The 24,484-nt window shown below is 40.8% G+C and overlaps 1 protein-coding gene across 4 annotated transcripts in view; it reads right to left on the minus strand.

Annotated features, from left to right (window-relative positions):
• The window catches only part of PRELID2 (PRELI domain containing 2), an 88,459-nt gene that overhangs the window by 25,613 nt on the left and 38,362 nt on the right, over positions 1-24,484 (minus strand). For all 4 annotated transcript variants that reach the window (XM_029942181.1, XM_029942184.1, XM_029942183.1 and 1 more), the window contains one exon: positions 7,717-7,822. In XM_029942181.1, the coding sequence (XP_029798041.1) occupies positions 7,717-7,822 (106 nt within the window). The remainder of the gene's footprint in view (positions 1-7,716; positions 7,823-24,484) is intronic.

The following is a 24,484-nucleotide window of genomic DNA, read 5'->3' on the forward strand; positions in this document are numbered from 1 at the left end:
GCCGCTCCCCTAGGCCGCAGAAATGTGTATGAAGCCTTGCATATGTCTCAGACTTCCCCCAAACCCTATTTTCCTTCCTATCCTTCTCTGTTTCCTTGGTCTGTTTTTTGAATGTGCTTGCTTACCTCAAGGCAAATTAACATATGTACTTGCTATCCAGCACACTTGTCCTTGGCACTTTTCAACACTTCCGACTTTTCAACACTTCCAACCCATCCACCCCATTATGGATCAAAACTGTCCACCAGAATGTGAGATTACAGCAGAGAGAGAGAGGGAGACGAAGGCAGAGTCAAGAGACAACTGAGTGGCTCTCGGACTGAGGAAAGCACCATATGGCACACTCACTAGTGTCCCCAGCCAAGAGTATAGTATATATAGCACCACTCTTCTGGGCAGACTTGAGAAAAATACACAGTAATGGTACAGTCCATGGCTGCCATGGACAAAGATAGAGAACTATCTCGAAAACAAACTTTTAAGCAGTTCCTCAAAAATTTAAACATAGAATTACCATATAATCCAGAAAAAGAATTGAGAACAGAGACTTGAACAGATATTTATATACCCATATTTATGGCAGCATTATTCACAAGAGCCAAAAGGTGGAACACAACAGCATCCACTGACGGATGGATAAATAAACCAGCTGTGGTATACATATGCAGTGGAATGCCACCCAGCTACAACATTGATAAACCTGGAAAACATTAGGCTCAGTGAAATAAGCCAGACCCAAAAACACAAATATGGTACAATTCCACTTACATGAAGTAGCTAAAGTAGTCAAATTCACAGAGACAAAAAACAAAATGGTGGTTGCCAGGAACTAGAAGGAGAGCAGTTATTATTTAGGAAGATGAAAAAGTTCAGGAAATAGATGGTAGGTAATACATGTACTTAAGGACAGCAGACTGTAGACCTACATATAGTTAAAATGGTATATTTTATGTAACATCTAATTTACCACAATAAAAAGCTTTTAACATAACAAAGCTTCTCTGTAGGTCTGCCTCTACTTCCTGAGCCACGATTTGGGCGAGCCAAATAACATCTTCAAAACTCATCCTTTTCCCTAATGCCCTGCTTCCCAAACTCGCAGATCACCACGCATACTCAGGAGCCTGTGCCCTACGTGCCCCCAAGAGTCTGAGCCAACTAGTCTTGTGTGCAGAACCTGGGGCTGATCAGCAGCTCAGGAAGTGAAGGTCTTTTCCATTCTGAGAATCCAGGAGTCCCTGACCTCTCCGACTGATGGATGACATTTTCCACTTCATCCTTTCTCTGTTGCCAGCCATACCATCCCCAATCTCATCTTCACGTGTAAGTTTTCTTGAGGTATAACTGCCATACATTATATTAGTCTCGGGTGTACAACATAATGATTCAGTATTTGTATATACTGTGAAATGATCACATCAGTAAGTCTAGTTAATATCCATCATCCTACCTAGTAACAATTCATTTTTCTTGTGATGAGAACTTTTAAGATTTACTCTCCTAGCAACGGGCAAATATGCAATACAGTCTTAGTAACTATAGTCACCACACTGTACCTGATATCCCCACATCTTCTTTATTTTATAACTGCCTTTGGCAACCACCAATTTGTTCTCTTTATCTGCGAACGTGACTTTTGTTTTTGTTTTAGATTCTCCATATCAGTGAGCTCATATGGTATTTGTATTTCTCTTATTTTCCTTAGCATGATACCCTCAAGGTCTATCCATGTTGTTGCAAATGGCAAGATTTCATTCTTTTTCATGGATGAGTAATATTCCTCTTTGTGTGTGTGTGTGTGTGTGTGTGTGTGTGTGTGTGCGCGCGCGCGCGCACGTGCATACACACATGCACATACACACATACATGCACAACACATCTTTACATCTTTTTTATCCATTCATCCATCAATGGATATTTAGATCATTTCCATATAATGCCTAATGTAAATATTGCATTATTTATGTGGGAGTACATCTTGAATTAGTGTTCTCATTTTCTTTGGATAAATACCCAGAAGCGGAATTGCTGAATCATATGGTGGTTCTATTTTTAACTTTTTTTTAATGTTTGTTTATTTTTGAGACAGAGAGAGACAGAGTGCAAACAAGGAAGGGGCAGAGAGAGAGGGAGACACAGAATCAGAAGCAGGCTCCAGGCTCTGAGCTGTCAGCACAGAACCTGATGAGAGGCTCGAACCCACGAACCATGAGATCATGACCTGAGCCAAAGTCAGATGCTTAACCAACTGAGCCACCCAGACGGCCCTATTTTTCATTTTTTAAGGAACCTCCATACTGTTTCCCATACTGGCTGCACCAACTTACATGCCCACCAATTGTGTATGAGGGTTCCTTTATTTTCCCACATTCTTACCAACACTTATTATTTCTTGTTTACTGATGTGACTCATTCAGGGGTGAAGTGTTATCTCATTGTGATTTTGATTTGCATTTCCCTGATGCTTTGTGATGTTTAACATTTTCTCATGCATCTGTTAGCCATCTATATGTATTCTTTGGAAAACTGTCTATTCAATTTCTCTGCCCATTTTATTTAACAGTTGTTTGGGGTTTTTTGCTATTGTTTTGTGTATGGTATAAGAAAGTGGTCCAGTTTCATTCTTTTGCATGTAGCTGTCCAGTTTTCCCAGCACTATGTGTTGAAGAGACTGTCTTCATGGTTTCTCTGTTGTAAATTAATTGACCATATATGCATGGGTTTATTTCTGGGCTCTCTATTCTTCCCCTTTGATCTGTATCTGTTTTTAGGCAACACCATGATCTTTTGATAACTATAGCCTTGTAACACAGTTTGAAATCAGGGAGCACAATGCCTTCAGCTCTTCATTCTCAAGACTGCTTTGTCTATTTGGGGTCTTCTCTGATTCCATACAGATTTTAGGACCATTTATTCTACTTCTGTGAAACATGCCAATGAAACTTTCTTTTGTAATATAAAGATATTTTCAAAACAAATAGCACAAAAACAAATCCATAGTCCATATGAAAACAGAAAAAAAGATCTATCATTATAGTAAATATGCTACAAATACCAGCTAACCACCCCCTCAAACCTGCATGGCACTCTGGAATTTAGGGCAGGTGGAGTCTGTTCAGAGGCTGGTGGCCCTGAACAGAAGGGAGGACACACAGGAGATGGGGGAGGACAGAGGCAGGACATGGGACAAATGCACCATGGCCAAGGAACACCAGCAGCCTCCAGAAGCTCGAGAGGGCGAGGAGCAGATGGGCCTCTTTACCAGAGCCTCTGAGGGACCATGTGAGGGAGGACGCTCTCAGGACGATGTGGCCCTGCCCACGGTGATTCTGATACCTGCCCAGTGATACTGAGGCTAGAGAGGACACTCCTATCCATTCAAGACCTTCTCAACTGCCAACATCATGGCCCCTCGGTCCTCTAGTCCATTCCAAGTTATTCCATTGCAACTGGGCTCCGTGTTTCTGCATTCCTCCACCCTCACTGCAAACCCCACACTGTGCTCTGGCTCTATCAAGCACGTCACATCCGGCCCCACACAAGCAGCTGCTTGAGCGCAGAGCTCGTGGCTGGGCAGGTGGTATTCGTTAACAGTACACTGTGGAGTCAGAGAGGCCTGGGTTCAAACCCCAAGTTCATCACCTATTCTGTGACCTTGAGAAAACGGCTTTGTCATTTGGGACCTCAGTTTCCCCATGAATAAAACAGGACTAAGAGTTCCTATGTCATAGACTTGTTTAGGAAAGTGATTAAGGTAACGTGTACCACACACAGTGCATGGCATCGAGTAAGCATTTGTAAATACCAGTTGTTATACGTCTATCCTTCTCAGCACCGACCAACAATTCTCACCATCGGCAGATGTTTATTCATTGCCTGTCAAGCTTCCCACCCAGAGCTAGATATCAGCGAAGTAAGGCTGTATAAGGCTGAGCCTCCACCCCTAGGAACTGTTTCATTCCTGCCTGTGTCTCTGGCATCTTACCCAACGCCCAGCACACAGCTGATACTCAAAGTGTGTGTGGAACTACACTTCTGAGTTTAAAATCTATTGTGTGTTCATAAGGGGTTGGGGGGGGTAGGAACACAACCATAACAAGAAAGTATGAAAAAGAAGCATGTGAGTAGGATTTTTTATTTTAATTCTTGAAAACAAAAACCTTATGTATATGTGACCTGTGTTTTTCAATCTACTGAAAGCTTTCAAACATAGTTAATAGTTTTCATACCCATCTTGAGTTCAAGCCCTGCATCAGGCTCTGCACTGGAAGGGTGGAGCTTGCTTGGGATTCCCTCTCTCTCTCTCTCTCCCTCTCTCTCTCTCTCTCTCTCTCTCTCTCTCTCTGCCCCACTCCAGCTCTCTTTCTTTCAAAGTAAATAAACTTTAAAAAATTTAAATTCATTTGATGATTTCCAGATAATATTCATCAGAAACCAAATGATGCATAGTTGTGCATTCTATCACCTGTCTACTTATTTCCACATGAATGTAGGAACCCTGCCCAACCTATGATGGGCTCAGGAGAATTGGGATTAAGATTCATAAAACCCCCTCTCTGCAATCAAACATACAATCTACTTGCGAGACCATGCCAGAAGCCCCTGGAAGTATTTGCCCATCCCACCACCCTTTTCCCTGGGACATGACATCCCACCCAGTCCACACAGTCATGATCTACTGGGACGAGCCATTTCCGTAAAACCTGACTCCTACCCTCCTGGCTATGCTTGACCTATGAAATGCCAGCCAGAGTCCCTTCCAAAGAATTTGGAAATGAATGAAGTAAGCAGACAGTCTCTCGGTTGGCCAAAGTTCAATATAACACGTACACATGGACTGTAAGAGGCCCACATCACACAGAGATAGAGAATACAACAGGTGCATACTCTTTTTTTTTTTTACTGTTTATTTGTGAAAGAGATAGTGCAAGACACAGTGCAAGCAGGGGAGAGGCACAGAGAGAGGGAGACACAGAATCTGAAGCACGATTCAGGCTCTGAGCTGTCAGCACAGAGCCTGACACGGGGCTCAAACTCACAAACTGGGAGATCATGACCTGAGCCGAAGTCGGACGCTTAACCAACTGAGCCACCCAGGCCCCTCTTACAGACAAGTGCTGAAGAAGGAATACTATCTGGGTTCCTGGCAGCTCTCGGTGCCAGGGAAGACCATTCTCGAGCCTGCATGCCTCACTGCCCTTGTACCCTTACAACGAATGAACTGGCCTCAAGTAGTTTCTATTACTTGTAAACAAAGAGTCCTAATAACGACAGAGAAAGTAAGTCTACAACACAAATGCATCTGATACACAGTACCGTCCTGAGTAGGCAAACCATCTGCTTCCATTTTTTGGAATACATCTTGCACAGTAAAGTGGCAAGGGGGTAAGACTTGTTGTAAAACATGGGGATGTGAGTCCAGACTCCACTTTCGCTAGCCTTGTGACCTTGAGCGAATCCATTCAGCCCATGCTTACCACAGTGCCCAGCACAAAGCAGGTGCTCCACATATATGTGTAAGGGAAAGGCAGACAAGAGCCACCCACATATTAGGTGCACTTATCTCTTCCAAGACATTTCTCATTGATACAATGGGACTTATAATGTCCACTGTATGCATCTCACAGGATCAAAATATACACATCCACTGTATGGTTAAATGCCATCACTAGGTTCAGATTGATGGACAGATTGAATATAAACCCACCTGAATTAATCAAAGAATATTTATTTATTTAAATAAATATTTATTTAATAAAAAAATATTTATTTATCTAATGCAGGGGTTGGCAAACTATACAGCCCACAAGCCAAATCCAGTCCACCACTAGTGTTTGTGTGACCCACAAGAATGGTTTTTACAAACAAACATTTGCAATTGGATGGTAGGGAACGCTACCTTTGAATCACAATTTAGCTAAATGTTATGTTCTCCCACAAAATGGAATCCCATTTCCTATTATTATGTTGTTATTATTATTATATTATAAAAAATCAATTATTAGATTTCTGACTTTAAATAAAAAAATTTGTGGAAACTCATTTCCCTCTTGTTATAAAGTACCAACACAATATCTCTAGTTTGCTTCTTGGCCTAACTTATTTACTATCTGGGTTTTTTATTTTATTTTATTTTATTAATTTTTTTTTGAGAGAGAGAGAGAGAGACAGAGAGACAGAGCATGAGCAGGGGAGGAGCAGAGAGAGGGAGACACAGAATCTGAAGCAGGCTCCAGGCTCCAAGCTGTCAGCACAGAGCCCGACATGGGACTCAAACCCATGAACCGTGAGAGCATGACCTGAGCCGAAGTTGTATGCTCAACCGACTGAGCCACCCAGGTGCCCCACTATCTGGTTCTTCACAAAAATTTTTCTCAATCTTGATCAAAAGTGTGTATAAAAATACTCACTCAGGGATATGGCAATGAAATTGTTTTTGTCATCAGCCCCATTAATCTCAGAGTGCAATTTCGCACAACATGTGGGTTTTTACACAGGCAAACTTTGTAATACAGCAGAAAAACCTCCAATCGTGTGTGAGTGAGTGAGGTCACATGAGACCTTGTAGAAGCCCAGCTGTCCGCTTCAAGCCCAGCTTAACCAGGCTGGGCCGGGGTGGATCTGTGTGTTTCTAAGATAGCAATACACCATTCATCTTGACAGGTATTTGTGGAGTACAGTACAGTATCAAATACTCATTCATCATCCTCAGCCTCCCAGACTAACACATTCCTGAACCTAGACCTGCAATGCGAGAACAAAGGTTTGCTACCCAGGTAATCTCTGGAGCCTTAACAATATTCCTTCAGACCAGCCATTATGTCTATTAGTCTACAAAACAAAACAAGGTAACATACGCATAGCATATGTCCTGAGTAAATCCTGGCAGTGATTATACCCCTTATCACAGTAACAACTACATTTAGAAAGTACAATATTATATATCAAACAAATCAATAAAAATTTAAAAATTTCTCAATACTTCAGAACACCTGTGACAAGCACATCAGAATGCATTAAGGAAGAGACTGTACCCTGTAGACGTTTTGAAAATAATGCTGGGAGGGCAAGAAAATGGGACATGTAAGTCTCTCTACATAAGACAGACTAAAAATAGAACCATCCTATTTAAAAGAGGGTACCAACCTTGGACTCTAAGGTGGTCTCTAAGTCACCTGCATGGAACCCAAAACTCCCAGAGAATTTGAAAACTACAGGAAGTGACAACCAGGAGCTCCAGGTCTCTGAATCTTCCTCATCCATAATATCAGAACAACAAAAATAGCTACGTCAGAGGTTTGTATTAAATGAGATAATAAAAATTATTTTTACAGTGAGTAGTTCATAGTAAGTGCTCAATAAATATTAGCTATTATCTTTTTTACTAAATGGGTGTCATCATATTGAATATACTGAAAATATAATTACTCATTCTGATTATATGTCTTCGTTCTCCATATTATTACATATTCTTCACTCACATAGTTTTAATTTAATGGGTCATATATCGCACTTAGGTTTTACTGTGATTTGGATGTATGCAATAATTAGCAAAGATAATTATTTTTGCATCTATTTGTCTATTTTTTATTTGTTTGCTTATTAACTGTATTTTTTTTTCTCGTGATGTCTGCTCAGGACCTTTAATCAATAACCCAGTGGGAATTTTCATAATTTCTTAAAATGAATATTGGTTCAAAGTAGAAACAAGCTTACCTTTTGGGCTCCCTGTCTTAAGAATGTGCTGGCAAAAGTCTCCAAAATGCAGTTGAGAAAGCCAGCCCCCGTGATTGAAATTCTACCTCTTTGAATGAACTCTGTCCTGTAAAACAAAACAAAAATCATATTACTGATATCATTCTATGTTTGGATCTTTACAGTTAACACAAAATAATACCCATAGTAAATCATCAACTGTCTGTTATAACAAAAGTTTTGTTAAAAAGAGATTTACAGTTTATACAAGCAATTGTTTTATCCAAGCTAAAGAATATTTGTTTCATGTTGCTAAAAGAGTAAATTTTAATTTTCTTATCACACACAAAAATAATTGTAACTATGAGAAGTGATGGATGTGTATTATGGTAATCATTTTACATTACATACATACACAAATTATGTTGTACATCTTAAACTTACACTGTGTTGTATGACAATTACATCTCAATAAAGCTGATAGAAAAAAAGAAAACATATAGCTTCATTATTCTAAGTGTAGCTGCTGTAGAATATAGGCTGTCTAGTCATACCGAAGACTACCTAATCCCCCGATAAAACTGTGAGGGTCAGGAGATCTGTTCCCTATCTTTAAAATGTTGTTCTTCTTGACCCACAATAAACAACCTTAACTAATTCCAATTAAAACATATGCATATGTTTGTATATGTATATGAATGTCTATGTTCATTTCATGCTGCAAAATGGCTATGGCTTCTTAAAATTGAGTCTGAGATAATTATCAGATGTAGGACTTTGGTTAGATTACTAAGAGTCTCTTAACTCAGTTTCCTCATGAGTAAAAATGGGAATAACCAATCTTTCACAATGAGCTAATACACATAATGGCAATATGAACTATTTCTCGGCCACAACGAGCATTCATTAAATGTTAGCCACTGTGACTCCAGAGAGAGAGAAACAGACAGTAGAGACAAGACTAGAAAGCCAGAAGCCTGGGATGACTTCTTCAAGCCTTGATTGGAGAGGGAGGCTAAGATAAGATGTGCCACTCTGCTGCTTAAAGTTCTGCCAATATTAAATTATCTCTATTTCATAAAACAGGTAACACTTGAGAGTGACATCAGAAAGATGGCAGAATTACCTCCAGACCCTTGTTTCCCCAAGGATGTTCCACCTTACCAACATATGGACCAGCCTGCCTTCAGGAGCACTCTAGAACTAGTTAATAAGAGTTTGCAGGTGGGGACAAAGTCAAGAAGAACCTCATCAGAGTTATCCTAACTCTTATTAGACCTTCTGTCTAATTCTCTAGTGGCTGTAGCCTCTACATTCAGATCATGCATTCAGTCAAAAGAAGCCTTCAGATTTCAGTCTCTCTCTCTCTCTCTCTCTCTCTCTCTCTCTCACACACACACACACACACACACACACACACGCACGCACACACAGATCCTAGCAAATCTGACACCGTCTAGGCAAATTGTCTAGGTAAAGCAGCCTCCACCTCTTAGATTTAAGCCTATTTAAAATGATTTGTTCATGTAAAACTACATCCTAGTGACACTAATCTTTCCAGTCTTTATTCTAGATTAGTCGGAATAGAATTTTACAGTGATTTTAATATTTAAAAATGAGAAGCTGAGCAGTCTTACACTCTTGGGAGAGATAAACTCTTCAATCCTCAAGGCAAGTGTAGGTGAGGGATTAATAAAAATCTCTCTTACATCATATTCTAACCAACATTTCTTTCTGCTACTTTTGGGAGATGTAAGTGCACAGAAAAGCACTCTCATGGTTTGCCCACATATCAAAGAATAGCAGGGCAGTAAAGCAGGTTATGCCCTCCCCATCATTGAAATGAGAGTTTATCCTTGTATATTTAAAGACTGCCTGAGAAGAAAATGTTGCACTTTCCCTCAATAATTCATTGACAAAGCACGAGACATTTTCTTCCTACTATTCATAGCAAACTTAAATAAATCCCTCATGCTAGATAAGCCTTCTTTTAAGTTCCTGTGCAAAATGCAACAGGTTCTACAACAATATACAGATTAATACTGGCTCTTTAAAAAGGAGGAGGAGAAGGAGGAGAAAAAGGAGAAGGAAAAAGAAAAAAAAAAAGATGGGCGAATAGAATGATGAACGGGCAGAGTTGAAATACGAGAAGAATCTCTGGGCATTAGAATTACAGATGTTATTTCCTTATGTTCTTTTTACTAAGTTTCTATAATCTGTTTTACTTGGCAATCACCCAAACTAATAGTAGGGGCCTCAAAATCATTTATATATAAACAGAACCATTCTCAGCAAAGGTATATGCTAACTTCTGACTTATCATTCACTTAAAATCTCATTAAGTCACCTCCTTGGCTTTCTCTATCCCACACTATAGAACCTCCAATTTTGTGCCTTTTGTCCCAAGACTTTCTACTGTCCCCAAGCTTGAAGTGTTTGTTTCACTCAAGAGACATAAAGATGATTCAAGTTTTCCTACATCTATCTGTTCTCTCTGTTACGTGTAACGGAAGGACTATGTCACACTTGTGATGTTATATACCCAGCGTCACTTTTACTCTTCAAAAACTATATAGTAACAGAGTGTATTAGGTATCAAACACTGTATTATCTTCTGAGGTTCTTACTCTATCATTTAAAAAATTTTTAACGTTTATTTTATTTTTAGAGAGAGAGAAACAGAGTGCGAGCAGGGGAGGGGCAGAGAGCGAGGGAGACACAGAATCCAAAGCAGGCTTCAAGCTCTGAACTGTCAGCACAGAGCCCGAGACGGGGTTCAAACCCACAAACCATGAGATCATGCCCTGAGCCGAAGTCAGATACTAAACCAACTGACACACTCAGGCACCCCTGAGATTGTTACCATTAAAACATTTTCTCTCTTGTACACATGAGAAACTGTGATAAAGAGAAGATCAATAACTTGCCCAAAGTCATATAGCTTGGTTGCATGTAGATACAGTATCCACTGCTTCAAAACCCCTCCTAGGTCAGTTAAAAACACAGTCATCCTCCTAGTCTATCTTAGAGACCTCAGCAACAGGGGCGTACTCTCCGTTTCTAATCAACCCAAGCATTTAATCAGTCACCAGATTTACTAAATTTTCTTCTAACGTCTCTCAGCAGTCCATGTCATTCTCTCCCTTGCTCCTGTTACCATCTGGGGTTAGCAGAGCAATTTTCTCTTTCCAGGGACACAAGTGGGATCCGGGTCCCCAGCGTGGACTCTCTATAATCCACACTGCCCAAAGTCAGTTTCCTAAACACATGCTGACCTAGTCACTGACTGTTTCCTAAGTCACAGAGAATAAGCCCTGTACGCTTAGCTGAGATTCACCAGTATTACTGCAGGTAGCTGTCGTTTGTTCATTTTCACTGCTGCGTAGTGTTCCGTTGTTTGAAAATTACTCCCAGTATTTTATCCATTCTACTGAAGATGAACTTTTATAATGCATCCAGGTACATATGTACATAAGTGCCTAGACTATAATAGCTGAATGTCCGGGTCTGTCTTTACTAGATGATGTCCACAGATTTTCTAAATGGTTGTATTTGTACTTTTTTATTGCCTCAACGCCAACTTCAATGGCTAGCACATGGTAGAAAATCAATAATGCATTAAGAACAAAAGCACGAAGAGAAGGAGAGAGGGTGCAGAGGGAATGAAGCAAAAGGATGGGTCAATTTCTAGTACATCTCAATACTTTTGTCAGGGAAATTGAACCAAATATCCCACGATTTCTCCCTGCTGACATCAGTAAGGGGCAGCCCCCACCTGGCTGAGAGATAAGGCACCACAGTATCTGGAAAATTATGTTAAAAGAACAGGCAGTGCCTGTATCAGAGTCATCTCTACTGCCCTGCCCACAGGCAGGCATAATTCAACACAGAAGACAATGGGATCAGGACAAGGAAAGCACACCTCAAACTCCGCAACACCTTTGTGAAAATGAGTGGTGGTGTGTACCATCAGTCTCCTACTTTTAGGTCATTTAAAAATGTGTTTCCTTCCGGATTGCGGGGGGTGGCGGGCGGGGGAGGTTCAGAGGCAATATGGATGAATTAATTCCCAGAGTACATAGCCACCAGCTCTGAATCCTCAAAACAGCACTTTCCGGGAAAGCGAAAGCTCTTAATGAGATCCTGTCCTTGAATTATTGACTGGTAAGGTATGGCAAATCTTGCCTAATTGTTTTCATGATGTAAATTTAATTAAAGTGTCTTGGAGGGGGAAGGAAGCTCCCACAGATATTCCTGTGGTGATGTCATCTCAGTTCCACGGCAATTTCGGCATTCTCCTGTAACCACAGAGGGGCAGCCCACGAGAAAGGCAGGGCGCGCGGGTCAGGTTGCCCGCTCGTGCCCCTGCTAGCCCCCTGGGTCTAGCAGTCAGGCCCAGCCTGCCTGGCTCATACATGAAACCCACCGAGCCAGAGTATGCGGTCTCTCCCACCCCCTCTTAGCAAGCCCATTTGTGCCGTAACGCTTCCATGGAGAACCAACCCAGTTTACAGGGGTCTCAAGTGCTCGGCACTTTTCAGCCTTCACACACACACACACACACACACACACACACACACACACACACAGGTCACAGATTAAGTGTGAAGTTCCTGGGGTCAAATAACCTACATTCGCTTTGCATCTCTAACCTGCCTACATAGACAAATACCTGACTCTCTGTGAGGTTCAGTCTCCTCAGGAAAACGGGATTAATAACACCTATTACACAGATTGTTCCAAAGATGAAGAAAGCATTATGTGTCAAGCACTCAAGGCAATCCAATAAATGTTAATTAATAATATCCTACTACTATTACTACTACTACCACTCCTAATAATGCCATTCAATACTACCATCATCACTATTATTATTTACACAAAGATAAAAACAGTGTCTGAGAAGTTAAATGCTCACAGCTCAAATTCCAGGACTAGTCAGTTCCCAAACCTCCATACCTCATTAACTTCTAGGTGACACTCAGTCCCCCTAACTCACTTGGAAAAGAATCTCTCCCGCCCCGTTCTGGCATTCAAAGCCCTTGGGGCTCCGGAACTCTCCCGTCTCACCAGCCTCCTTCCCACCCTGCTAGGACATCACACAGGCACTCTGCACACCAGCCATGTGAAACCACACATCCCACTGGCCTCTCTAACCCCCACTCCTAGAGCCCCTTCTCCTGAGCTGCTCCAATGCCTCCCAGGAAATGGGTTATTAGCAATAGCCCTCAATTATTAACAGTGAGCTGCTGCAGGGAATACTGTAATGCTAAGGAATAATCAAATGGTGGAATCTCAGGAGCTCGACAGCCTAGTGCAGGTACATATTTTAGGACAGGGTGGCTCAGTCTCTTATGATAACCAACTATAATAGGTAACACTTGGGGCGCCTGAGTGGCTCAATTGGCTAAGTGTCCGTCTTCGGTTCAGGTCATGATTTAGCGGTCCGTGGGTTCAAGCCCCATGTTGGGTTCTGTGCTGGCGGTTCAGAGCCTGGAGTGTGTTTCAGATTCTGTGTCACCTTTTGTCTCTCTGGCCCTCCTGCACTTGTGCTCTGTCTCTCTCTGTCTCAAAAATAAATAAACCAAAAAATATACATATAATAGGTAACACTTGTTAATACCCTACTGTGGTAAAGCACTATAGTACGTCCTTGATATACAGACATTTCAGTTAGTTCTCACAACAATCCTATGAGGTAATCCTAACCCCAATTTACAGATAAAAAACTGAGGTACAAAGATACAAAATGTGCTAAAGTCTCATAACAATAAGTGGCAGAGCCACTATTTAAATCCACATGGTTACCCTCAGATTCCATATCCCCACAATCCTACCACCTAGAAAAACGTCTACTCACTGCATGCTCACTGGCATCCCGAGTGGTGGGCAAAGTTTCAAAATCTACAACAGTCTGTGAATCTGTCCAATCAGAGTCTTATTCTGGGATATCAGGCCTTCCGTGCATCCCATTTGGTGCCGGCTTCAAGGACACATCGTCATCCATGCAGTCGCACTGTGCTCGGGTATCAGACACACTTAAACAGTCTGACATCCCTGGTTTTGAAGGTCTCAAACATTTAAAACAAGGAATTCTGAATTTTCATTTTGCACTGGGCCTTGCAACTTATGTAGCTGTTCCTGATCCCAATTCCAATGTAGGTCTACACAGCACTGCTAACTGCCGTGCCCTTGGGGAGTTTTCTGAGATGCTTAGAAATTCGTGCTTCACTTTGGCAATACTTAACCTAATAAATGCCTCAAACACATACGAATCCTTAGACTCAGATATCTACTTCTAAAAATATGAGCTATGCAAATAATCTAAGTTGAGGGCTTAGAGCAGCCTATAAAGATATTCATCACATCATTATTTATAAAAGCAAATAACAAGAAATAATGCAAATGGCCAACACGGACATTTAATAAAACACACTAGAATAATTTTTATCCAATGAATACATCTCAACAGCCATAGAGAGTCATTTTCAAATGACACATTTAATAAGGAAAGACAGTCCCAAATGTAATGTTAAATTAATGTAAAAGTCAGAATACAATGTAGAGTGTGATTCCATGTTTGCCAAAGTGATTTTTCTGCAGAATGAGTAAATAAATTGGAGCAGCTGCAGTACGCTACACAGCACCAGAAAACAAGTACTGAACCAGCCAGATGAGGCTCCCAGACACGAGATTGAGCACAAGAAAGCCGATACACCAGAGGGTATACTGTATGAGCCCATCCCACACGAAGATCAACAACAGACAGCATTCATCTGTAAGGACGGAGTGAGAATGTTGTTTCCCTTTGGAGCCACCGGTTACCAGAAAGACCACACATCTGAAGAGGGCATGAACATATTCTGTTTTTTCTTACATGTGTTTTGCAAGTGTCCTACAATGAGTATGCAACACGTGTAGAAAAAACAAAGAGGAAAGATTATTTTGATATATGAAGATAAAGGACACTTGGAGTAAGACTCACCCCAACGAGATGGATGTTGAGGGGGCGGGCTTTCCTACCTTCACACAGGAGGCTGTTGAGTCATACTAGAGCAGAGGGGAGACTCCAACAGAAGCAGCTAGAGATTATCACCTAACTTCCTCTCAATGCTCCGAGGCTCTTGAGGTCAGACACATGGAACAGAACTGCCTCCTAACTCCGGCACAGAAAAGGTCTCAAAATGTAGCTGTTTCAATGCAGACCAGGAAACTGAGCTCCTTCTGGCTTTTTTAGTCGCCATCTCTTTGCTTAGCTACCAATATTATCCTTGATTAGAAAGAGGACAACCAAGGTCCCAGGTGACAGCTCTCAACCCGATGCAGAAGGCACATCCTGAGACCAGGCAGATGGGCATCAGATTCCTGCTGTGTTATCTTAAGACCTTTAGGCTGTTCTGCATGATATCCATGAATGGTGATAAAATACTGTAAGGTTTAATACTCAACCTATTTACTTACTACAGATATAAGACGCTGCATAAAAGAAAATCTAACCAGCATCTCCGATCCATAAGAGCAAACAATGCAACACAATTTTGACACTAATCAGTGTCACTGAAGGCTCCCTTCTTCCTCCCTTCCTTCCTCTAATGACTACTTCATTGGATAAATTCAAGAAGGCCCTCAACTGAGTTTTGTCAAACTTTGTAGGAAGGTATTTCTGCTAAAAAGATTTGAACTGTTTGCTGAAGGGCCAGATTATCAACTGGCCATGCTTTACAGATTAACAGGTGTCAACAGTGTGCTTGCAGGACACTAACTAATTATCAGGGGCTCCCAAATCTAAGTGTACAACAGATTCACCGGAAAAACTTAAGAAACATTGATTCCCAAAAGCCAGCCCGTGTCTACACAATCAGAGCCACCACAACAAATCTACATGTTTAACTTAACTTCCCCCTGAATCCTGCACTGATACATAACCCAAACCAAAGAGCAAGGAGAATGAGAACAAAAAGTTAAAAGGCACCGACTAAGATATTTCAAAAGTTCTTACTTGTAAATGGCATAGGATGCTCCCCTAGCTCAATCGTCACCTCTGTTTGCAATAAAACAGCTTATTCTGCTTTTCAAAGTTAGTACCTGTAAGGAGCCACCTTCCTCTAAAAACACTATTTATTCACCATTAGTTCCAGTAACAACTTTCATTGTTGTTATACTCTCCAAGTATAGAGCATTCCCCTTTATGGTCTTAATAAATCTTCACATTACGAGGGCCAGCTCTATCCCTCTCCCCAGAGTCAAACTCTATATAAGCGACCAAGCAGCAAAGACCAGAAGCAAGGTCTCTGGATTACCGGTTCAAGACTTCCTCGATGTTGAATCCCTACAAAATCCTATTGAATGTTCCCACTTTGCACTTGCCCCTCCGGACAATTCCACCGCTTTTCACTTCCCTCATCCCCATTTCAGCCCATAAGAAGCAAGACCTGCCATTCGCTGAACGAGTGGCACAGAGCACTCTCTGCAGGCGTCTGAGCACTGCTACCGCATCCTCAGCATTCACCAGGATGGGGAGGCGGAGAAGACTCTGCCCATGTAAACATAAACGTAAAAAGCACATGAGTATCTGTTGCAGGGAGTGCTACTGAGCCAAAAATAAAACTCCTGCCCAGATGTCATATTTACACAGAAAACGTCCTTTTGCTCAGTTTTCTGTAACTGTTAGTGCATTCTGCTAACTGTCTGATCACCCATTGGTGCCCTGGAAATTAAGGCCACTATGAGCATAGGGAGTCATGTTTTGGGATGAATATGGTGGTATGTATCCAGGCTATCTGATAACTACACCCTCAAGTCTGGTACTGGTAGGAACGGAGCTTAGAAGGAATTCCTAAGTAACGTTAACAAAGCCAGAATATTTTAATACTTCAGGGAAAGCAAGTTTGAAGGTCAACCAAAAAGGCTGGTGCCCAACACACGGAAGTCACCAAACTGTCAAATTTGTTACTAGGGGAAAAAAAAACACTTCAAAGCAAGGAAAAAAATGGATACACACACACACACACAAATGCCCAACAATCAGTCCCTTGAAACATGCTATTTGTGATTCACCAGATGAATACTCAAGACTTTGGATGTTTTCATACAGAAATTGAAAAATAAAAAGTACAAAATGTTTTACATCTTATTAGAATGAAGAATATTCATGTATGTAACTTCAATTTTAATGAAAATTTTTTGAACTAAAAACATCTGCTCATCCCATTAATTTAATCTGGGTGTAAAGTTTGATTTGGGCATTTTTGTTCCTTTGACTACATTCCAGGAGGCGCTTCTTTCCTATTTCATAAAGATTGGTTCAATATATCCAATGTTATTAACCCACACTCTACTGGGCTGCCCATTTTAATTCTCAGAAATAAGGTTTATAAGCACCGGTAAAAAGCAGATGGGTAAAGACACGGGCCACTGAGATACTCAACGCTAGGCATGGGAGAATGTCTTGTTCATCTAAAGCAAAACACAAACCCAGCTCGGCAACATAAAGAGTGAGTCCCCGCTGATGAGGAGAACGAAAACCTTGCTTCAAGATAACAGAAAAGTTACGGCTTACCCCCAAACGCATACTGTTACAGTGAAAAAGCCAAGCTCAAGAAAATCCTTTTACAAGATAACTGTCTGTTTAGAATTGGTTGGATAAAGTAAATGTCCTTCATTAAAGCCAAATCAAATGTGTATCAACTACATTCCCACAGAGTACTGTAAAAATCAATTCGAAGGGAAAGAATCAGAAACTACTGAATAAATACATTTTTGAAAACATGACCAAACACAAAATAGTAAGAAATTAGTAAGTTTATCTTGGAATGCGAGGTTTCAGAAAGCGGAAAGCATGCCTCTCCCGGTGAGGAGCTCACAGCTGGTGAGCTGGTGTGCCCCAGGGAACGCAAAATCACATTGTAGCTCTTGCCCAAGAAGGTGCCACAACCGCAAAGACATCAGCGGGAAGGCAAAACTGGATCTGTGTGAAGAAACACAGATCAAGGCTTAGATTCTAAGGGAACGCTTTTGGAGCTCATCTCCGAACTGAGCCGACAGGCCATGCAAAGGGACAGAATGACATCTGGTTTCCCGTCACATACTCACCCGCTAACCAACACACAGCTTGAAGGTCTAATTTTAGATTTAGCAGCGGTGACAGGTTTTTCAAAAGAAAAGTCCATATTTCATTTTCTGGGTACACTGGCTAACCATTGTTCTCACAATCCATGGCAGAGGAGAGGAAAGAAAGTAATCACGTGTCCTTCTTTTTTCTGATGTCTCCCCAGACTACCCACTCATTTAGAATGTCTGCCTAAATGCCTTACTTAAATCCATGTCAAGAGCTAAGAAACCAAGTTTCCTAGAGTCTAGATCACAGCTCTCATCCCTTCATCCCTGCTCAGAAACCTTCATGTGGCTGCTGGTTACCGCAAGGACAAGATCCCTCCTCCACAACCTGGGATCCAAAGCCCTCTACAGTTTGAGATAAATTCATCCTTCACATTCAGATTCCTACCTCCCTACTTTGCTCAAGGTGGCGTCCACAATGCCTGCATCCACACCTTGGCTCAGCAACTTACTTCCATCGTGGATAAGGTATTTAACCTGCGCTTTAAAACACCGCAGGGGAAGGATCTAGCTTTGACCTTGGCGCAGTAGGTATCAATAAATACTGGCCTGCTGTATCAAAAATCTAAAAGAGAGTGTTTGGGAGAGGGCAAGACCACAACAAAGCAAAGAAAGAAGAAAAAAGTATAATTGGTCAAGCTTTTTTATATAGCAATCTGACAGTATGTATCAAAATATAACATTTGGCTCAGAAATCCAATTTTGCTCTTTCTACCTTAAAAGGTTATTGTGTATAGAAATAGGTAATTATAGGGACTTCATCACAGCATTATTTGTAATAGCAAAAAAAATTGACAATCTAAATGCCAATTAGGGAGGTGGCTGTGTGGCTCAGTCAGTAAGCAAAAGACTCTTAATATCAGCTCAGGTCATGATCTCATGGTTTGTGGGATCAAGCCCCACATCAGGTTCTGTACCAACAGCCCAGAGACAGCTTGAGATTCTCTCTCTCCCTCTCTCTCAAAATAACTTAAAAATAAATAAATAAATAAATAAATGCCAATTAGGAATGAACCAAGAAAATTATGTAACAGACACTATTGCTAGGTAATGAAAACTTTTTTTCCCTAAAACTGTTCAATACTTTCAACAAGATGCAGGTATCATATTTCCTACGATCAGCGTATTTAAAAAAATAATTTTTTAAAAAATCACAAAGGAAAAAAATCCGAAAGAATGTTTTTCTTGGATTCTCAGATCCAATTATCAGGTTATAGATCACTGATAAAGGTTCAGATCAGACCAGTCAATAGCCTGGATACCTGAGAAAACAGAGGCTAAAACAACACAGATGAAAGACTTTTTTGTTTTCTATATAAAATCAAGACAATTTGGTCATTTTACTACTCCTATACACAAAAAAAGCCCAAGAAACAACAACAACAACAACAAAAAAACCTCCTCTATTCTCCAGCCACAGCTTTTATACTTAATCTCAAATATCTATGTTCTATGTGAAGTTCTTGCCATGGGGAGGGCTAAGGAAAACAAACTAGGAGGTGATTCCAAGCAAACCCACCTCAGATGCTAAGACTTGGCATTCATACTCATTGAGTGTCAGGTTGGAGGATTTTAGAATTATCACTCAAGGACCAAAATTATGAGGAGCAGTAACACTTTGCACAAGTGATGGGGCTGCAGAATGGATTTGAGATTTGGGAGTTTCAGTTATTTGAACGTGAGAGTCTTACTATTTCCATTAAAATGTAAGGTGAACAAAAAAGTCAAGCCATACAGAGTAACAAAAAACAGTAAATTATCCTGTGAAATCAGAGCTCACAGCAATAATCACTATTAACACTTGATGGGTGTTAATATTCTGCTCTTGTTTTTAAACCTATCTCAAAGTAATTATTTCTCACCCATTATATTGGTAAACGCTTCTTAAAGGTATATTAGTATGAACTGATAGCTGTAGGAAAATGAGCTCTCACCATAAACTTCACCCGTTTAAGGTGTATAACTCATTGTTTTTAGTTTATTCAGAGTCATGTAACCATCAACACTAGTTCTGGAATATTCTCACCATGCCAAAAAGAAGCTCCATATCCATTAGCAGTCACTGCCCACTCTTTTCTTCCATTGCAACCACTAACCTATTTTCCTTCCTTGTGGATTTACCAATTCTGCACATTTCAAATAAATTGACTCCAGGGCGCCTGGGTGGCTCAGTCGGTTAAGTGTCCGGCTTCAGCTCAAGTCATGATCTCAAGGTTCGTGGGAAAGAGCCCCACGTCGGGCTCTGCGCTGACAGCAAGTTCAGAGCCTGGAGCCTGTCTTCAGATTCTGTGTCTCCCTCCCTTTCTCACCCTCCCCATCTCATGCTATCTGTCTTTCTCTGTCTCAAAAATAAACAAAAATATTTAAAAAAAAAAGTTTTTAAAAAATCAAATAAATTGACTCCTACAATATGTAGCCTTGTGTAACAGGCTTCTTCCACTTAGTATAATGTTTTAAAGCAAATTATAGCATGGTCAGAATTTCTTTCATCTTTATAGCTGAATAATATTCCATGTGTAAGTATACTAAGTTTGGTTATATATTCATCATCAGTTGATGGACATTTGGTCTCCACATTCTGCCTATTATGAATAATGGTGCTAGAAACACTCCTGTAGAAGTTTTTGTAGTTTTCACAAAACAAGTATGTTTTCAATCTTATACAGAATTGCTGGGTCAAGTGGTAACTGTTTCTTTTCTGAGGCAATGAAAAACTGGTTTCCCTAACAGCTGTACCATTCCCCTCCCCATCAGTGCTGTTAAGGGTTCCCATTTCTCCCCACCCTTTCCAACACTTGTTACCATGTATCTTCTTTATTATAGTCACCCTAGCATGTTTGAAGTGGCATCTCATTGTGATTGTGATTTGCACTTCCCGATAAATAAAGATGCTGGGCATCTTTGGATGCACCTACTGGCCATTAACATATCTTTTTGGAGAAATATCTACTCAAATTTTTTGCCCATGTTTTAATCAGCCTTTTTAAAACTTTAAGTATAATAAACATACAGTGTTAGATTAGTGTCAGGTGTACATATGACTCAATCATTCTATGTTACTCAGTGCTCATCAAGATTAAGTGTACACTCTCATATATTATGGATATATGTAGATTATTGGGTATATGGTTTACAAGTATGTTCTCCCATTCTCTGGATTGTCTTTTGAGCTTCTTGACAGTCCTCTGAAGCACAAAAGTTTTTAATTTTGATGTCAATTTCACCTATTTTGCCTTGTTGCTTGGACTTGTGGGATCATATCTAAGAAATCACTACCTGATCCAAGATCATAAACGTTTTTGCCTATGTATTCTTAAGATTTTACAGTCTTAAGTGTCATTTAGGTCTTTAACCCAGTTTGAACTAACTTTGTATTTGTTGTGAGGTAGAGATCCAACTCTTTTCTTTCATTTGTGGATATCCAGTTGTGACAGCACCAATTCTTGAGAATACTCTTTCTTCATTGAATAGTCTTGGCATTTAGCTTTTAAAAATCTCCCTTAATTACTCTATAGTTGGATGGTGGCCCTGGTTAAACAACTGTGTCAAAACTCTATATTTTGGAACTGTATATTTAGAAGAATAAATTTTATTTATGTACATAGCACACTCAATACAATTACAAATTCTACTTTAGGGAAACATTCACATACAGGACATGTAAGGATCACATGCTTCACAAACACTATAATATTTGTAATAAAGATAGACAGGAAACCATCTGAACCTCTATCAAAAAAACAAACATGTAGAATAATCACAGGATTGAATACCATGCAACAGCACAAAGGAATAAGCTAGTTTATATATATATTAAATGGCTAAGGTTTTCTGTTAAACAAAAATGATCAGTGTACAATGACCAACACAAAATGAAAGTATCTATGTAAAAAGATATACAAAACCAAGCCACACAGGCTCTATAGAGTGTGGAAGAATACCTGGCAGACTGATAACACTCAGTGCCTCTGGAGAGAGCAAAAAGGCACCAAGACTGGACAGGGTGATCAGAAACGAGTTGATAAAAATGAACTATTGGGACCTCATGAAAACAAAAAGCTCTGCACAGTGAAGGAAACAATCAGCAAAACTAAAAGGCAACTGACAGAATAGGAGAAGATATTTGCAAACGACCTATCAGATAAAGGTTTAGTATTTAAAATCTGTAGAAAACTTCTCAAACTCAACACCCAGAAAACAAGTAATCCAGTGAAGAAACAGAAAAGAGATATGAATCGACGCTTCTCCAAAGAAGACATCCAGATGGCCAACCAACCAACACATGAAAAAATATTCAACATCACTCATCATTTGGGAAATACAAATCAAATGTCAGCATGGCTAACATTAACAACTCAGGCAACCACAGATGTTGGCAAGAATGCAGAAAAAGAGGATCTCTTTTGCACTGCTGGTAGGAATGCAAACTGGTGTAGCACTCTGCAAAACAGTACGGAGGTTCCTCAAAAAATTAAAAATAAAACTACCCTATGACCCAGCAATTGCACTATTAGGTATTTATCCAAGGGATACAGGAATGCTGTTTCGAAGGGATCCATGCACCCCAATGTTTCTAGCAGCACTATCCACAAGAGCCAAAGTATGGAAAAAGCCCAAATGTCCATGGATAGACGAATGGATAAAGAAGATGTGGTAGATACATACAATGGAGTATTACTCGGCAATCAAAAATAATGACATCTTGCCATATGCAACTATGTGTATGGATCTAGAGGGTATTAGGTTAAGTGAAATTAGTCAGAGAAAAACAAATATCATATGACTTCACTATCATATGAGGACTTTAAGATACAAAACAGATGAATACATGGGAAGGGAAGCAAAAATAATATAAAAACAGGGAGGGGGACAAAAAATAAGAAACTCTTACATATGGAAAACAGAGGACTGCTAGAGGGGTTTGGGGGGAGGGATGGGCTAAATGGGTAAGGGACTTAAGAAATCTACTCCTGGGCAAGATGGCAAAGAAGAAGGGAACACTTACCTCTGCATGCCCGCAACCATTAAGCTAAAAGGAATTAAAAGCCACAACTTTCTGATCCCCAGGAGTGGAGGAACGCATACTGACCCCTTATTGATAGCCTCACCGATGCCTGAGTGAGTGAGTGAGAACTGGGAATGGAGACTCTGAGGGAGGGAGCTCCGGCTCAATGCAGAGCTGGGAAGAGAGTGCCCAGAGACTTAGCCCCGGGCTGCAGAGAGTACGGGTCCAGAGGCTGCACAACACCGTGCAGGGCTTCGAGTGTAGGATGGCCATGCAGGTTGGCACAGAATTTTGAGCTGTGCATGAGCCAGCAGTGCAAGACGCTAGGTACTAACTGGCCTCCAGGGAGGTACAGAGTCGAGGGGAAGAGGAGAGACTGAAAGGAGACCTCAGCCTGTGACGCGGCGGAGCGACAAACTTTCCATTTGCAGCTACTGGGCGCAGGGAGAGAAATCTGACCCCTCAGCGGGCTTGTTCTCTGGTGGGCCCGGAAGCCAGCAGACCTCAGGCAGAGCCAGGGAAGGACTGGCTCTCCAATCCTCCTGCGCAGTCCAGACCAGAAAGCATCCTGGCTGCCAGAGATTATTTTAACGATGGCGGAAAGAGTAAAGTGGGTGGACTAGGATTTGAAGGCCTCGGGGACCTTAGAAAACCGAAACAATTTGACCCACCCATGGCACGGGGAGATTGGACTCAATAGAGCGCCTGGCAACGCATGGCCTGAGAGGGACTTGAGGGGCCGCCATTCTTCTCCCTGCATTCACTAAGACGGGGCCACAGAGACGTGGCCCAGAGACCCGATATACTCACATTGAGCCATGCCCATCCACCCTGAAGAGCTGGATTCTTCTTTTCCTGCTACTTTTTTTACTTTTTTTTTCAATTTTTTCTTTCCTAATTATTTTTAAATTTTTATAATTTTTCCCTTGTTTTCTCTTTTCTATTTTCCTATTTCCTCCTTTTCTCCCTTTTCCCCCTGGAGTCTGGGAAAGACCAACATTTAAGCACTGCTGTGATTAGATCAACTCTTACCATCCAGATATTTTTTCCTTATCTCATTCTTATCTCTCTCCTCCACAGGTTTTAGGGTCTCAGACTGTCCTTTATCTCTAACTGTCTCTGTGCCCCTGGTCATTTTTTTTTTCTTTTTTCTTTTCCTGTCCTCTTCTTTCTTTCCAGCTCCCTTTTTTTTCCTTTCCCATTTGGTTTGCTTGTTTACCGGATCTGTCAATGCATTTGTGTGCTTGTGTTCCCTGTGTGTTTTTCTGTCTGTTTTCCTTTCCAGGGCTACCTCAAGAAACAAGCCAAAGCACACATAGTGGAAAGTCTCAAATATCCCTGAGTAGGGAAATATATTAATTACAAGCACAACAAGAGAAACTGAGAGACACCATTAAAAGAACATCTCCTGAAATGACAGGCCCTGGACAGTCAAAGAGCCTCCTTTAATAGGGCTATACTATTAGGTGCACAGGACAGAAAGAGCTTTTAAAGCTGATAAGAGACAGAAAGCTAGCCAAAATGACGAAATGAAAGAACTCTCCTCTAAAGAAATTCCAGGAAGAAATCACAGCAACAGAACTGATCAAAACAGACACAAGCAACATAACTGAACAAGAATTTAGAACAATTATCATAAAATTAATCGCTGGGCTTGAAAAAAGCACA

This window comes from Suricata suricatta, chromosome 6, assembly GCF_006229205.1.
Source record: "Suricata suricatta isolate VVHF042 chromosome 6, meerkat_22Aug2017_6uvM2_HiC, whole genome shotgun sequence".
NCBI lineage: Eukaryota > Metazoa > Chordata > Mammalia > Carnivora > Herpestidae > Suricata > Suricata suricatta.